The sequence below is a fragment of the Anolis carolinensis genome, chromosome 2 (genome assembly GCF_035594765.1).
Source record: "Anolis carolinensis isolate JA03-04 chromosome 2, rAnoCar3.1.pri, whole genome shotgun sequence".
NCBI classification, from domain to species: Eukaryota; Metazoa; Chordata; class Lepidosauria; order Squamata; family Dactyloidae; genus Anolis; species Anolis carolinensis.
In genome coordinates, this window is record NC_085842.1 from 116,609,539 (window position 1) to 116,625,960 (window position 16,422).

Below are 16,422 nucleotides of genomic sequence, written 5' to 3' on the forward strand. Positions count from 1 at the left end.
GGAACATATTCCTTGAATATACGGAGATTGTACTGTATATAGTTATTAAATGCATTGTCTGACGTACCAGGCGAAGCCATTGTGGTGGTGGGTGCCCTCTTGCCGGCATGGCGCTTGCAGGGGGCTTCTTCCACCCAGAAGCCCCCTGCGGAGTGGGAAAGCTTCCCGCCACCTGGCTGGCTGGCCTATCAGCAGTGGGCCCTGCCCACCTCCTGATAGGCCAGAGCCCATCGCTGATTGGCCACAGCACCCTAGTTAGGCGCTCTTGGCTGGCGCAGGCACTGCGCCTGCTCTTTGTCGTTCCATCCTACCCACCCTGAATATGTTATGTTTGTGGTTCACGTTACCTATTCTTTGTCACAACTTCTAGGTTGGTGTGTAGCATGGACCCTGGATCTGGCTTGCTTCCCTTCCCTTTAACGGAAGGAGGGGAGGGCGTCCAGTGGTTGCCAGGGGTGCAATGGTAACATTGGTCCGGTATTGACATGATAGGACCCTGGCGTGCATAGCTGTATCGGTCAGCATTGGGCTGTCCAATCCATGATCCAGGACCCATGCATGGCAGCCAACCCTTGTTCCTGTAATCAATAAATAAGTTGTGGCCATTTTATATCCCAACCCTGTGTTTGTGTCATCTTTGGTTCTGTCGGTTAGAGGTGTGTCACCCATGCACACACAACAGGCAGTTCTGCAATTTGTTCATCACTGATTTGTCAGTAAACCTCTTTCTCACTCTTTCTCTCTCTTTCACCCCCAAATTATCAAAATGTGAAGTTTTATCAGGCTTCACTGTCCCCAAGTCGGCTTCAAGCATGGAAAAGAATGTTTAGCTGAATGGCAATCTGGTTGGAAGTTATACTGTTAATGCTCCCTAATCGCACAGCTTTTGTCTTTGAGATTTCCAAATAGTCTCAAGAACACTGGATCTAGAATAGCGGAAAATATATTCAAAGAATACAGCAAAGGTAGTAACAAATTGATAATTGTGGCAGACACACAGTAAAAGCCCTAAGTCTGACACACACATCTTACTAGTGCAGTATCCTGCCAGATAAATCAGAAAGGAAATAAGAATAAAGGTAAAAAAGGTAAAATAACAAGGAGAAGTAACATTTCAGGACAGGCTTCAATTTGTTGTTCTGCAGGTGGACTGTGGTATCATGTGCTTTGGTCAAGCTTTGCACAGCTTACTTCTACAACACAGTTCAACACCAAAAATAAGAAAAGCAAAAATGCCTTACCAGCTCTCTTCTTTCCAATTGGCTCCCTGCGGAGGAAAAAGAAATCTGATCAGAAATATAGTAACAGCCGATTTGACTGAACCTTGGTTGTTAGACCGAAGAAACAAGCACCAAGATGTTGGATAATGCTTGTTCTAGCCACTGACTTTCTGAATTACCCTGAGGGACTACTTTGCCAAGAAAAGACTGGAAGGTAATTAAGCTTTTCAAAGATTCTCTTTTTCTATTTTCCGAAACTCTTATGAAATGACACATGAAAACCAGTTGTTGCCCTCCTCCCTATTTATCCTTTTTGCTGTGTTCTCATTGTTCACCATTTGAGGCTTTTAAAAACAAATTGTTTGTATCTCTCTGGAAGTCGTAAATCTGAATTTCAAGATAATTCAGGCAGACTAGTTTGCTAATACACTCTCCAAGGCCCCAAATAGTTTTTGTTTATCTGTCACCAAGAGAGGCACACATACCAGAAGTCTCCTACTACAGTAGATTCCCAGTTAACCAGGATTCAAGCAACCAATCAATCAACCAAATAAATAAATAGGTACTTTAAATAAAAAATAATAAATTTTAATGGAAAAGTATGTTTAAACTTGATGTGTTGCGCTGTGTGTTAGCCCAGACATGTGTTAGTGAAGTTCATTAAATTGAACGACATACTCAGACTTTTTAAAATAACTATTTATTATGCATTGATTTTATTCCAATTTACGAATGCAAATGTAAACACACCAACGCAAATGTAAAAACACTGTAAGTTTACAATCATAGCATAGTGTATTATTGCAGCAAGTCATTAGCACATTGCCTGTAAAATGCCAGTGGCATTTTCTTTCTTCCAGTATGGTAATATAAAATGCATTCTCTATGTTTTTAATGGTTGAGAACATCCTTCCATGGACATGATTATTTACAACTTACAGGTGCTAAGTTCTTGCTGCACAGGATTTTAGTTGGAATATAATGCATGAAGAAGAATATTTTGGTGCTCTCACAGAAAAGACTTCTCGGCCAGAAAATGGCTGGCAAGAGGAGAATGGGTCACACTTCCTTGTCAGGTGTGTATATTTATAATGTGTGCATATACTGTTTCAAAAACCAAATATCCCAACAGTTAAATGAATAGCCTATTGGTGTCTACATTTTGAAATGATGTGATGAGTCATACTCAACTCCTGAAATGATTCCACCAGTGTTGCCTCTGAAAAATCCTGCAAATCTCTTGGGAAGACAGGCAGACAAATATCAGTGTGCTGGAAGAAGCAAAGACCGCCAGCATGAAAGCGATGGTCCTTCACCATCAATTCCACTGGACTGGCCACGTTGTCTGAATGTGCGATCTCTGTCTCCCAAAGCAGTTACTGTACTCCCAACTCAAGAACGGAAAACAGAATGTTGGTGAACAGGAAAAGAGATTTAAGGATGGGCTTAAAGCTAACCTTAAAAACTATGGCATAGACACAAAGAACTGGGAAGCCCTGGCCCTTGAGCACTCCAGCTGGAGGTCAGCTGTGACCAGCAGTGCTACATAATTCGAAGATGCATGAATGGAACAAATGCAAAAACTTGCCATCGCATGCACAAGTTGCGGCAGGTTCAGCTTCTTTGCACAACAACTACTCAACTACAGCTGCACCAAGTGTAAACAGATGACTCTGATGGAGCAGAGGATCCAACAACTCGAGGACCGTATTAAGACCCTTAAGGACATTCAGGAACTCGGGCTCTTCTTGGACACTTCACAACACGCTGTTCTAGATATGCAACCCGCATCACACCAACACTACCATGATCAGGAACTTTATGGGGAGATCAACTTAAATGTAGACAACCCTCAGGCTTGGAAGGAGGTCACCCATAGAAAGAGACATAGGACCAGGCAGCCTCCACAGAATTCTTCTGCTCGGCTTGACTTATACAATAGATTCCAAATTCTTACACCACTAACATCTGATCAGGAAACACATCTTGTGGAGGACCACAGTTACTTAGATAACACTCAGTGGGCCACCCTTGATCAATGCGTGTGGGACGATGCATCACTTTTAAGCAGAGGCTGGATGGCCATCTGTCGGGGGTGCTTTGAATGAGATTTTCCTGCTTCTTGTAGGGGGTTGGACAGGATGGCCTGTGAGGCCTCTTCCAACTCTATTATTCTATGATTCTGTGAATGGAGGGCTTAAGGAAGAAAGAGGAAGGCGTGTCAAGCCAACCCTGACTGGGGCCACCTTCTATCTGGAATCCGATGTCCTCACTGTGGAAGAACATATGGGTCACCAGTCACCTACTCCACACTCCACAGTCACCTACGTACCCACCGCCAAGACACTACCCTTGGAGGGCCATCATACTTGGATAACGAGGGATCTCCTAAGTAAGTACATTTTGCAATGTCATAGGTGTGTGCTGAAGTGCATGTTACATTTGGAGAAACCCTGCCCCTGCTGCATTGGTCAGTCTTTATCAATCTGGTACTCTCTCGTAGACAACAGTGAGAAAATATCTGGAGGGCATCAAGTTGGGGAAGGTAGGAATAAGTCAATACTGGTTCTTAACCAACAAATAATAAGTCAAGACACTATGCTCATTCATCTAGATTAGGATGCAAATTATACAGCCTTCTAGTTGCTCTTGAACTGCACCTCTTGTTATCCCACAGCACTGGAGGTGCTGGCTAGAGGAGTCCAACAGCACTTGGAGAACTGCACATTTCTTCTTGCACTCTAGCAGTGGACTACTGATTTCTCTATCTCTCACCAGGCTATGCTGGCTAAGGCTGATGGGAGCTGCAAGTCAACATCATCTGGAGGACCATACATTTTTCATCCAGGGCAAAGAATGTTTGCAATTCTAAACATCCACACCAGAAGAAGAATCTGATGCTGTGCAGTTTTAATTCAGACTTCATCTAGAACTTCCAGAGTCCTCCTACTTAGTGTTCATCCAAATCTATAGATAAGGCAATCAAGAAAAGATAAAGCACTAAAAATGCTTGTCAAGCAAATTCCATCACAACTATGTTTTCTCCTTAAAAAGCATACAACTGTAGATTTTGTTTAAAAAACACAACTATGTCTCTCTCTGCCCTCTTTCATGTTACTGACACATAGATGACTATGATAGGATGTCTGCAAGACTCTCCACTGAAATGAACAAGAAGCAAGCAAGGAGACTAATCTGCTCTGATTGTTACTTCTTTCTGATTGAAGAGAACAGATTGCTTTAATAACTATTTAGAACTTGTGCAATGATGGCTAAAGGTTTTTGGCAGAAGATCATTAACAACCGAATTCCTTGACTCAGCAATGGCTTTTTTGCTTTGTTCATTGAAGTTTTTTTTCTTTTTTGCCAGTCAGGGAAAAATAAGCCTTTTCAAATTTAGGAAAGAGTAATTAAGCACAAAAGTTCTTTTACTATCTTGCTACTTCCACCAAGTCCAGATGACTTTTGTACTTTCCTAAACTAGTGAGTTTTCATGGTGTTTTCTAGACTCCTGGAAGTACATTTTCCTTTCCCTTCTCACCTTGTATACATGATTAAGGTGGTAGTAATAATTGTCAATCCACATTTTTGAACTTAGTTCTGCAATAATTACACACAGAGAGAAGGAAAGCTTCAAAAAAATTGAAAAGTGGGATATTTGGAAAATATTCTCACTGAGCGCTGATGGAATTAATAGAACAGAATTTTGTGGCTATTCCCACTTATTTAAAGGTATCTCATAAAAAATAATTAGTCACTGTCATATACAAATGTGTTTAAGATGCCACAAGACTAATTTTTGTTGATTTTATAATAGGCTAATAAACCATCTAGAAGAGGGAAAACTACTGAAAACATTTAATAAAATCAGGATTGTCTCTCAAAAGGAAGAATTCAGAATGAATCAACGAAGACGGGGCAATAATTCATCTTGTTTAAAGGGCGGATGCAGAAATCAAATATCATAGGCAGTGTTATCAGAATGACTGCTGTACTTTGCTTTCAACATGATAAACTGCCTTTCCTTCTCCATTTAGTTGCTACTTTATAAAAATCAATTTTCCTATTATTGGAAGGTTTGGCTCTCTTTCAAGGTCCCCAAGAAAATATTTCTTATCTCACCCATGAGTTATGACATTGGGCCAAGCCTCTGGTGTAGATAATCACAGCATGAATTTTATACTGTGACTGGCCAGTTGGCAGTGTACCAAGCAGCACAAACACTGAACAAACAGTTCATACCAGTCCCCAAAGAGGACTGCCAAGGACCAGTATCCATTAACATATTGAATTGCACCTAATAAACACCTTTTGTGTATTCTATCTGGGCCATGAAAAACTTTGAAGATATCCCTGAGACACTGCAGTAGCAAAGAGAAGTCTACTGGAGAAGCTAAGTCACCTCTCACACACATTTTCCTACTTCCTAAATGCAAAGCATAAAGAGAAGATAATTTAATAGTACCTTCTTGCCAAGACAGACTGGCATCATCATGAACATAAGTAATGCAACAAAGTCCAAATTGTTTGTGTACTCAATAATTGAAGGTTATTAAAACAAACATCAATCAAGAACGATCATAAATTGAAGTTTATCTATTCCTAGAACCTCATCTTCAGTTTGACAGATATCAAGAAATCTTGACATCTCAAGTAATATTCTTAAAAAATTATGACTGCAATACATGGCCAACAAATGTATCTGCAAAACAGACTTTATTTGTACTATTGTTACCAGAGCAAGCATAGTACAATGCATAAAACATTCTCATTTCATCTTTATAAACAAGATTTTCTTGTTTTATCCTTACTATAATCCTACAGAATAAGTCACTGAACCATAGCAGAAAGATTTTTTTTTTCATGTCAGGAGCAACCGGAGTTGCTTCTGGAGTGAGAGAATTGGCCGTCTGCAAGGACATTGCCCAGGGGACGCCCGGATGTTTTGATGTTTTACCATCCTTGTGGGAGGCTTCTCTCATGTCCCTGCATGGAGCTGGAGCTGATAGAGGGAACTCATCCTCGCTCTCCCCAGGTGGGATTCGAACTTGGCAGCCTTCAGGTCAGCAACCCAACCTTCAAGTCACAAGGCTTTTATCCCCTAGGCCACCAGAGGCTTCAGCAGAAAGATAAATAGACAGGGAATAGACTACAGAACAACCTGTTAATCAGGAAATCAAAAAGAAAAAGGAGGCATTAAAAATGGAGAGTAAATAAAAATGGAGTCTTTTACACTGACACAGGTAATTAGACTGATAGGTTTGGATAACTAACCATGGAACCTGACTTCAAACTGCTTTGTGGTCTCTCTCTCCCCCCTCCCCATTTCCAATAAAGATGCACACTAGTGCCCCAGTGGCATAGAAGGTGAAAAAAGGGGAAAGCAACAATTAGGAGTGAAGGTAATCAATCACCCCAGCCAAGGGATCAAATAGCTTCCTGTAAGCCAGTCATGCCTTTGAGTTTTTTGTTTTGTTTTTTGGCAGCATCCTCGCACACTTGTTTTGAATTCTACAAAGTGCTTCAGGAAAGGAGGGTGTCTACAATGAGCTCTGAATTCTGCAGAGCTGTTTTTGCCCTGGGATTTGGGCAGCACGTTAAAGGGCTTAACTCAGACTTTCCTGTGACTTTCTTTAATACACTGTATACCCTTTAATACAGGCATGGGCAAACTAAGGCCTGGGGGGCGGATGCGGCCCCCTGAGTGCTGACTTCAGGCCCTCCTCATTTCCCTGTCCTGTTGCAGAAGGATAGGGTGGCTTGCTGTGTCCTTATGCCAAAAAGATGGGGGAGGAAGGCACATAGCAGCCAAGAGCCCTCTGGAGTACTCTTAGCCACTGTGTATCTTGCCCTCTCCTAGGCATAAGGATGGTGTGAGCGACCCCATCCTTATGCCAGGAGGATGGCTTGAGGAAGGCACGTGGTGGCTGAGAGCCCTCCAGAGCACTCTGAGTTGCCACCTGTCTCACCCTCCTCCCGAAATAATACCAAGAGGACAGTCTGAGGATCAGGGGAGGAGGATGGGGAGGAGGATCAGGGTAGTCGCTGCGTGTTCAGCCTTCCTCATGGCATAAGGATGGGGTGCACAGCCTGGTCCTTATCCTGAGAGGACAACCTGAAGATGACCTGGGCTGTCCTGCCCCCCCCCCCAACCCTGCCCTGCCCTCTCTTGAGTCTGGGCCTGATGGTGTGCATTTTGTACCCACAGTTTTAAGTTGGAGCTGCATTAAATGGGCAGTGTAGATGGGGCCAAAGAGTGCAAGCCATGGCTTGAAGAAAACAAAGGAGGCAAAGGTGACCAAGAACAGAGCTCAGAGAAGTTTATCATGATACAGGATGGGCAGGGCCGGCCGGAGATATTTTTTGATGTAAAGCGGGGGTGCTGAAAAGCGCCCCCGCCACCGGCGCCCTGGCCCCGCCCAGCGTGCCCTGGCCCCACCTCCCACGCTGCGTGGGAGGCGGGGCCAGGGCGAATAGTGAGGGGGCGGGGCCAGAGTTGGCCCCGCCCCCCGTGCCCTGGCCCCGCCTCCCACGCAGCGTGGGAGGCGGGGCCAGGGCACGCTGGGCGGGGGGGCGGGGCCAGAGTTGGCCCCGCCTCCCACGCTACCCCCGCTCGCCCGTCTGGCCTTTTGTAGCAGGCCAGACTCAGCGGAGGTTTCTCCAGGCCGCGATTGCGGCCTGGAGGAACCTCCGCTGAGTCTGGCCTGCTACAAAAGGCCAGACGGGCGAGCGGGGGTAACGTGGGAGGCGGGGCCAGCTCTGACGCCGCTCCCCCCCCCCGCCCAGCGTGCCTTGGCCCTGCCTCCCACGCAACGTGGGAGGCGGGGCCAGGGCACGCTGGGCGGGGGGGGCGGCGTCAGAGCTGGCCCCGCCTCCCACGTTACCCCCGCTCGCCCGTCTGGCCTTGTGTAGCAGGCCAGACTCAGCGGAGGTTCCTCCAGGCCGCAATCGCGGCCTGGAGAAACCTCCGCTGAGTCTGGCCTGCTACAAAAGGCCAGACGGGCGAGCGGGAGTAGCGTGGGAGGCGGGGACAGCTCTGATGCCGCTCCCCCCCCCCCCGCCCAGCGTGCCTTGGCCCCGCCTCCCACGCTGCGTGGGAGGCAGGGCCAAGGCACGCTGGGCGGGGGGGGGAGCGGCGTCAGAGCTGGCCCCGCCTCCCACGCTACTCCCGCTCGCCCGTCTGGCCTTTTCTAGCAGGCCAGACGGGCCAGGGCGCACTGGGCGGGAGGCGGGGCACCGTCAGGGCGGTGCCCCGCCTCCCGCCCAGCCTGACGGCGCCCCCCCGGGCCTGCGCCCGAGGCGGCGGCGTCAGCTGCCGCATTAGTGGGGCCGGCCCTGAGGATGGGAAGCGCAGACAGATAACATGAACCAGAGAAAGAAAAAGTGACAAATAACAAGGTTAAAATTATTGGTAGGAAGAAGCTTTCTTTCACCTAATCACAGTGATACAACTCTTCTTCTGTGATAGAAGCTATACCTTTTAGTGAGTTGAATTGCACAATTTTACCTCAAAGCTTTGGGAAGAATCTTAAGCCAGGAAGAGCATTGCAGATAAGAAAAATATAATCACAACATAAACTTAAAGAGATAAAATGTAAGCTGGTACTGGCTATGACATCCTCCAACTGGAATGTCTATCAGTTCATCTTTATGGTGGTATACCTATATATCTTGCAGTGACAACTAGAATTGTTAACAGCCCTGTTAAATATTGGATATCTTAAGTAGCAATTTATTCAACAGAGTGAAATTCAGTTCTAATTTTAAGTAATTACCTTCACTGCATCATGCTTCAGTTTCCAATTCTAAGCAACATTCCAACTTTAAGGTAAAGGTGCTCCTATGAAACTAATTAAAGCAAATCATTTTGAAGGAGAAAGACTTATTTTTTCTGTATAATATGGGAAGATACCACAATACCTGGCCTTCTTTCTTTAAGCATTCCATAGCTCCTAAAACACCTGATTTGAACTACAGTTCCCCAGTTCTTTCCAATAGCTGCTGTAGATTTGTTTATTTTAAAAACACATATCATCAAAGTCTCATAAATTGAGGCATCTAAAAATTGTGCACAAGAATTAGTTAGAAACTAAAAGGGAAAACATTTAAAACTGAGTTTCAACTTTATTCCAGCACACCTTCCCAAGTCACACTTTGGGATTCCACATGGAACATGGATCACATTACAGTCTGAAAACTGATTCTGGAAAAGCCTTTGCAGTGCATATTGACTGTGCAGTAGAGCATCAGATCATCAGATCAGCCATGTAGGCTTTCCAGCAGTGGGGAGTGGGGGCGATTAAGTCTTATGAAGAAATCAATAAAACTACTGTGAGATCAGTGAAGAGATTTAATCGACTCTGAAGTGAGACAATACTAAATACAGGTCATGTGTAATCAAAGAGAACAGACCAGACAGTTAATCCAGGAAGGATCAAAGCAGAGTATGAGGTGAGAAAGGAGGTACAGAACAAAGCAGGAAGAAAGGAACCTGAAGCATGAGGGAATCTGCAGACTAGTGGGATCTCCAAGATCTCACATACAGTACTAGAAAATGTGAAATGACCTATCTGTATGGTAAGAGACATAACCGAGCTTCACTATAACCACACTGACTCTTTCAAACTAAAAATAAAATCTGAGCAGGCTCCACAATGCCTCCACAATGTCCCATTTCCAGCACGTGAGGTTTAGAGATCTGTGCTGCTATAAAAACTATTTCAAAAAATGACTCTATCATAAGATCTTTCAGATATTGTTGGACTGCAAGTTGCAGATGCCACAGAAAGCAGTGTCAATAGTGAGCAAAGCTGGGAGATGTAGTTCAACAGCATTTGGAAGGCTGTATGATTTTTCAGCTCTACATAAACTTACCTCCATACTATTGAAGAAGTCAAGCATCCAGATCTTTCTCTCCCTTAAAGGTAAAGGTTTTCCCTGACGTTAAGTTCAGTCATGTCTGACTCTGGGGGTTGGTGCTCATCTCCATTTCTAAGCCGAAGAGCCAGCATTGTCCATAGATACCTCCAAGGTCATGTGGTCGGCATGACTGCATGGAGCGCTGTTACCTTCCCGCTGCAGCAGTACCTATTGATCTACTCACACTGGCATGTTTTTGTACTGCTAGGTTGGCAGGAGCTGGAGCTAACAACGGCCGCTCACGCCACTTTTGAACCTGGGACCTTTTGGTCTGCAAGTTCAGCAGCTCAGAGCTTTAACGCACTTCGCCATAGGGGCTCCTTTATGTCTTACTAATCTAGCTGAAAAACTACCAAAGGAATTGGGGGCTAATCGACAAGGACAGCTATAGGAAGGAAGAGCAGAAACAAAGGCTAATAACATCATGCTATAAGTTAATGAATTGCACCAAGGTAGTAATCTACAAGTAATTACTCAAGTAAGCTACAAGAGCAATTCTCAAATTTTGGTCCTCCAGTGTTTGGGGCTTCAGTTTCAAGAATTTTTTTGATCATTGGCCATGCTGGCTAAGTCCAGAACATCTGGAGGACCAAAGCCTGAGAAGTACTAGAAGAAATCTAGAAGAAATTATGACAAACCAGGAAAATGATGTGTACATGGGAGAAGTAGTATTGAACATATAAGGTCATCTACATAGATAAAAGCTGTCTGTACCAATGAAAACAAAGGATTGCAAACAATTTACGTGTTGAAGAGTTGTATGTTCCAGCACAGAAAACAAAATAGTTCCTTTTTCCTAAAAATATAAACTATTCATCAGTTTCAACTTGCACAATCAGTTTGTTTTCATAATTGCAGGGATAGAATGGCTAGTGTTTTTATTTTCATTCTCGGTGTTTAACAAATAAACTTCTAGCCACAATCAACTCATAGTCACAAGATGAATGTTGCATCATGCAAGGAAGGAAAGATGAACTCCAGCCTGTCCTTGATTTCAGTGGAAAACAAGAGCATGTGGTTGCTGTTTGACAGCATAAATTACTCAAGAAATTGGCTACAGAAAAGCAACTTTGCTTTTGGTTGTTTCTGGGTAAAAGCACCAGAGGCTTTTAAGACACACAACGTTCTATTTTGCTAGTTAACTATACCAAGGTTGATGAGTAGATGTTGATAAAAAACAGTACAGTTGCCCCTTCACTTACTGGGGTTTCATAACTTATTATTTTTTAATTTATTTTTTTTATTTATTATTAAACTTATATATTGCTACTCCCAGTTTGGCTCGGAGCGGTTTACAAAAATAGATTAAAACAATACACTTGGCTTTAAAATAACAATAAAAACAACAATAAAAGCAACAATAAAAACAGACATAGCCCCGAGTTTTTCACCCATTGAACGCTTGTCGGAAGAGCAAGGTTTTGATCATTAAGAAGTTTGTACTTCCAGCTCTGCCTCCCAAAGTTGGGGCTGTTACGTTAACATTTACATGGGCATCCCATTCTCAGGAGGTGGGAGGAAGTCAATGTCATCACTTGCATTGGGCCGAAATTCCAAAGATGGGGCTGCCGTATGAACACTCAAATGGCAGCCACAATATCCAGATGTTAGCAGGGGGGCCGCTTAGGTGGTGCACATGCTGCATGTTTCTGTTTTGCCTGATAGCCATGAATGTCTGTTTCACTCGGGCAAAGGAAGAGAGGAATCAGATGAACAGAGACATGAGGCACAAAGGAAGTGGAGGAGGAACTAGATCCATAGGTTAAGAGATTCCAGGTGTACCTATTTGATGGATAGACTTTGAAACTTAATAGCTTATTTTTTCAATTTGGATACAGAAAAATATTATGTGTGTGATGTTCTAGTTATACAATTTTATTTGTTAATAATCTATCCTTTGTTTGTTATATTTATACTTTTTAATTGTTGGGTTTTATTTGATGCCTGTTTCCTAGGTAAGATAAACAGACTGCTATGCTTGTAATGTGTTGTTTAAATTTGTAAATTTTAAATAAATAGATTTTTTTTAGTTTAAAAACAAGCAATTTCACTGGGCAGCTATGGAAATTTGACCAACTTACTCTTTGGGAGGATTTAAATCTTCTGGTCTCGTCTCAAAGAACCGAAGGACTTCATCACACTGAGATATATATGGTGGCAACTGGATCAGAGCCTGAAAAACAAAAATGATGTGGTTGGAAAGTTAAAAGCTGATGTGTCAATTATTCTGTGTGTGAATGACCGACAGTTTGTGTGTAGACAGTCCCCTGCTCACAATATCGCTCATCATCCAAGATTTGCAAGTAGAGTCCTGGAACCTTAATTCCGCCAGAATTAAAGGCAAATGCAATGACATACTGCCCAGAGTTATTGAAGGGAAGTATATTTTCAACATTTGTGTCCTGATAAAAGCCCTTGAACTAATTGTATAAAACATATTAAAATACATTCAAATGCATTTAAAAGATAATCTCCAAATTTCCTACAGTGGGTTATGAAATTCAAACAGTAACAGTACACAGAAACTCAAGAAATATTGTAATTTAGGTGCTTGGAAAATATGTGTGGATTGTGAACAACATACTGTTTAAGAAATAAGGTGCATGTATGTTTTTTTTCTAAATAATGCTTCTACAGAAGTTCATTACTTTGACTGAGTGTTTCATCTAAAAGAAATTTTTCAAAAGTGTATTATGCATTATTACAAGAGACAATCTGGAAAAGCAAGTGCAAGCTTATGTCCATCTCACATTTTCTCCTACCCCTAAAGTGGATTCCCAAAGCATGACTGATTATTGGGGTGCATTTCACACAGGGCAAGCAAGTTGTCTTAGTTGTCTCTGCCAGAAAGTAAAGGGAACATATGTGAAATATCCACTTTTTTCTGGATCAGAGCACAAAACACTTACTTTGCTTACTTATGTACAGGTACTGGAAAAATAAGGGAACACGTGCAGGGTAGGATCTACAAAATCCTATTCATAGGGATGTCTGGCTGAATGGAAAGACAAAATGGAACATGCCGATATAAACAAAATCTTCTCTGTCAAATGAAGGACACATTTCCAAGCATAAATTTCATTTTCTCAGAATTCCACAAATTTTTAATGTCCAAGGAGGGAAGACCTAAAGGTCGTCTACGTATTTCCAGGGCTCAAGCATCATTTGAGAGTGTGCTACAAATCTATAATATGCCTCTTTTGCACGCCAACATCATACTCTCCCTTCCATATTTAAAAGCCCATAAGCTATTTGTAAAAGATGTTTATTCTGCAATTACTTACATATTCAATATTTCTGAAAAAAAATCCACCATTGTTACTTTTCTTTACTAGGAAAAGCCAATTATTATTATTTAATTATCATCATGATCATGGCTAAGTATGAGTCTTGGTGGTGGGTCCGTAAGTGACTGTGGAATCCTATTCTGGATCCACATGGTCTTCCACAATGAGGAAATTGATTTCCAAATGGAAGGCAGTCATAGAATCATAGAATCATAGAATCATAGAATAGTAGAGTTGGAAGAGACCTCATGGGCCATCTAGTCCAACCCCCCGCTAAGAAGCAGGAAATCGCATTCAAAGCACCCCCGACAGATGGCCATCCAGCCTCTGTTTAAAAGCCTCCAAAGAAGGAGCCTCCACCACAGTCTGGGGGAGAGAGTTCCACTGTCGAACAGCCCTCACAGTGAGGAAGTTCTTCCTGATGTTCAGGTGGAATCTCCTTTCCTGTAGTTTGAAGCCATTGTTCCGTGTCCTAGTCTGCAGGGCGGCAGAAAACAAGCTTGCTCCCTCCTCCCTATGGCTTCCCCTCACATATTTGTACATGGCTATCATGTCTCCTTTCAGCCTTCTCTTCTGCAGGCTAAACATGCCCAGTTCTTTAAGCCTCTCCTCATAGGGCTTGTTCTCCAGATCTTTGATCATTTTAGTTGCCCTCCTCTGGACGCTCTCCAGCTTGTCAACATCTCCCTTCAACTGTGGTGCCCAAAATTGGACACAGTATTCCAGGTGTGGTCTGACCAAGGCAGAGTAGAGGGGGAGCATAACTTCCCTGGATCTAGACGCTATACCCCTATTGATGCAGGCCAAAATCCCATTGGCTTTCTTAGCAGCCGCATCACATTGCTGGCTCATGTTTAACTTGTTGTCCACAAGGACTCCAAGATCTTTTTCACATGTACTGCTGTCTAGCCAGGTGTCCCCCATTCTGTATCTTTGATTTCCATTTTTTCTGCCGAAGTGAAGTATCTTGCATTTGTCCCTGTTGAACTTCATTTTGTTAGTTTCGGCCCATCTCTCTAGTCTGTCAAGATCGTTTTGAATTCTGCTCCTTTCTTCTGGAGTGTTGGCTATCCCTCCCAGTTTGGTGTCATCTGCAAACTTGATGATCGTGCCTTCTAACCCTTCGTCTAAGTCATTAATAAAGATGTTGAACAGAACCGGGCCCAGGACAGAACCCTGCGGCACTCCACTCGTGACTTCTTTCCAAGATGAAGACGACGCATTGGTGAGCACCCTTTGGGTTCGTTTGCTTAGCCAATTACAGATCCACCTAACCGTAGTTTTGTCTAGCCCACATTTTACTAGTTTGTTTGCCAGAAGGTTGTGAGGGACTTTGTCAAAGGCCTTACTGAAATCCAGGTACGCTACATCTACGGCATTCCCTGTATCGACCCAACTCGTAACTCTGTCGAAAAAAGAGATCAGATTAGTCTGGCATGACTTGTTTTTGGTAAATCCGTGTTGACTATTAGCAATGACTGCATCTGTTTCTAAGTGTTTTCAGGCCACTTCCTTAATGATCTTTTCCAGAATCTTGCCTGGTATCGACGTGAGGCTGACCGGACGGTAATTGTTTGGGTCGTTCTTTTTTCCCTTCTTGAAGATAGGGACCACATTCGCCCTCCTCCAATCTGTTGGGACTTCTCCCGTTCTCCAAGAACTCTCAAATATGATCGCCAGTGGTTCTGAAATAACTTCCGCTAGTTCCTTCAGTACTCTTGGATGTAGTTGATCTGGCCCTGGCGACTTGAATTCGTTTAGAGTGGCCAGGTGTTCCTGGACAACTTGTTTCCCTATTTGGGGTTGGATTTCCCCAAATCCTTCGTCCATTTCATGTTGCTGAGGTTGAAGATGGCTTTCTTTTTGTGAGAAGACCGAGGCAAAGAAGGTATTAAGCAGTTCTGCCTTTTCCCTGTCCCCTGTCGCCATCACCCCATCTTCTCCTCGCAGAGGCCCTATCGCCTCCTTTTTCTTCCTTTTTCTACCAACGTAAGCAAAAAAGCCTTTTTTGTTGTTTTTAATGTCCCTGGCAAGCCTGAGCTCATTTTGCGTTTTAGCCTTGCGAACCTTTTGCCTACAGGAGTTGGCTATACGTTTGAATTCTTCTTTGGTGATTTCTCCCCTTTTCCACTTCTTGTGCATGTCACTTTTGAGTTTTAGCTCAGTTAGAAGTTCTTTGGACATCCATTCTGGCTTCTTCGCATGTGCCATATTTTTTTCTTTGTTGGCACTGTTTGCATTTGCACCTTGAGTATTTCACTTTTAAAAAATTCCCATCCATCGTTAACTCCCTTGTCTTTTAATATTGGCATCCATGGAATGCTGCTCAGTATTTCCTTCATTTTTTGGAAGTCAGCTCTCTTAAAGTCCAGAATGCGTGTTTGACTTGTCTTAGTTTCAGCCTTCCATTGTATCACAAACTGCAGGACCACATGGTCACTTGCCCCTAAGGATCCGACGACTTCTACTGTATTGATCAGGTCTTCCACATTTGTTAAGATTAGATCAAGAGTTGCTGATCCCCTTGTTGTCTCCTCTACCTTCTGGACCATAAAATTGTCTGCAAGGCAAGTGAGGAATTTGTTGGACTTTGTGCTCTTGGCCGAGTCATGACAAGAGTTTGCTTGACACACCTTCCTCTTGGCACATTTCTTCTTTTCACCCTGTATTTGTGCCTCTTCAAAGTTCATACCACTGTTAGTGACAGCTGGCTTTCCCTAATGGTCCTATAAGTTGACTGTTTATAACAACTGGCCTTTACTAAAGAGATCATCATGTTGATCTCTGCTTTTTTCCCAGTGGATCAAATCTTAGGTCAATTATCTATAAACCTTTATTTTGAGGGCTTTCAACAATGCTATATCATGAATTACTTCATTTATTTGGAAGTTTCACACTCAGTGGATAAGGTGGCTAGGTGGAATGGCTAGTCTTGCTCCACTGTATAATATCTGACTTTTTTAAAATTAAAGCAAGCCTTCTGACACTTCAACTTT

General features: G+C 43.2%; 1 protein-coding gene across 4 annotated transcripts in view; it reads right to left on the bottom strand.

Annotated features, from left to right (window-relative positions):
• Positions 1–16,422, bottom strand: part of sh3pxd2b (SH3 and PX domains 2B) — a 159,330-nt gene that overhangs the window by 38,284 nt on the left and 104,624 nt on the right. For all 4 annotated transcript variants that reach the window (XM_062970430.1, XM_062970431.1, XM_062970432.1 and 1 more), the window contains exons 5-6: positions 12,221–12,312; positions 1,242–1,267 (exon numbers count right to left, since the gene is read on the bottom strand). In XM_062970430.1, coding sequence (XP_062826500.1) covers positions 1,242–1,267; positions 12,221–12,312 — 118 coding nt within the window. The remainder of the gene's footprint in view (positions 1–1,241; positions 1,268–12,220; positions 12,313–16,422) is intronic.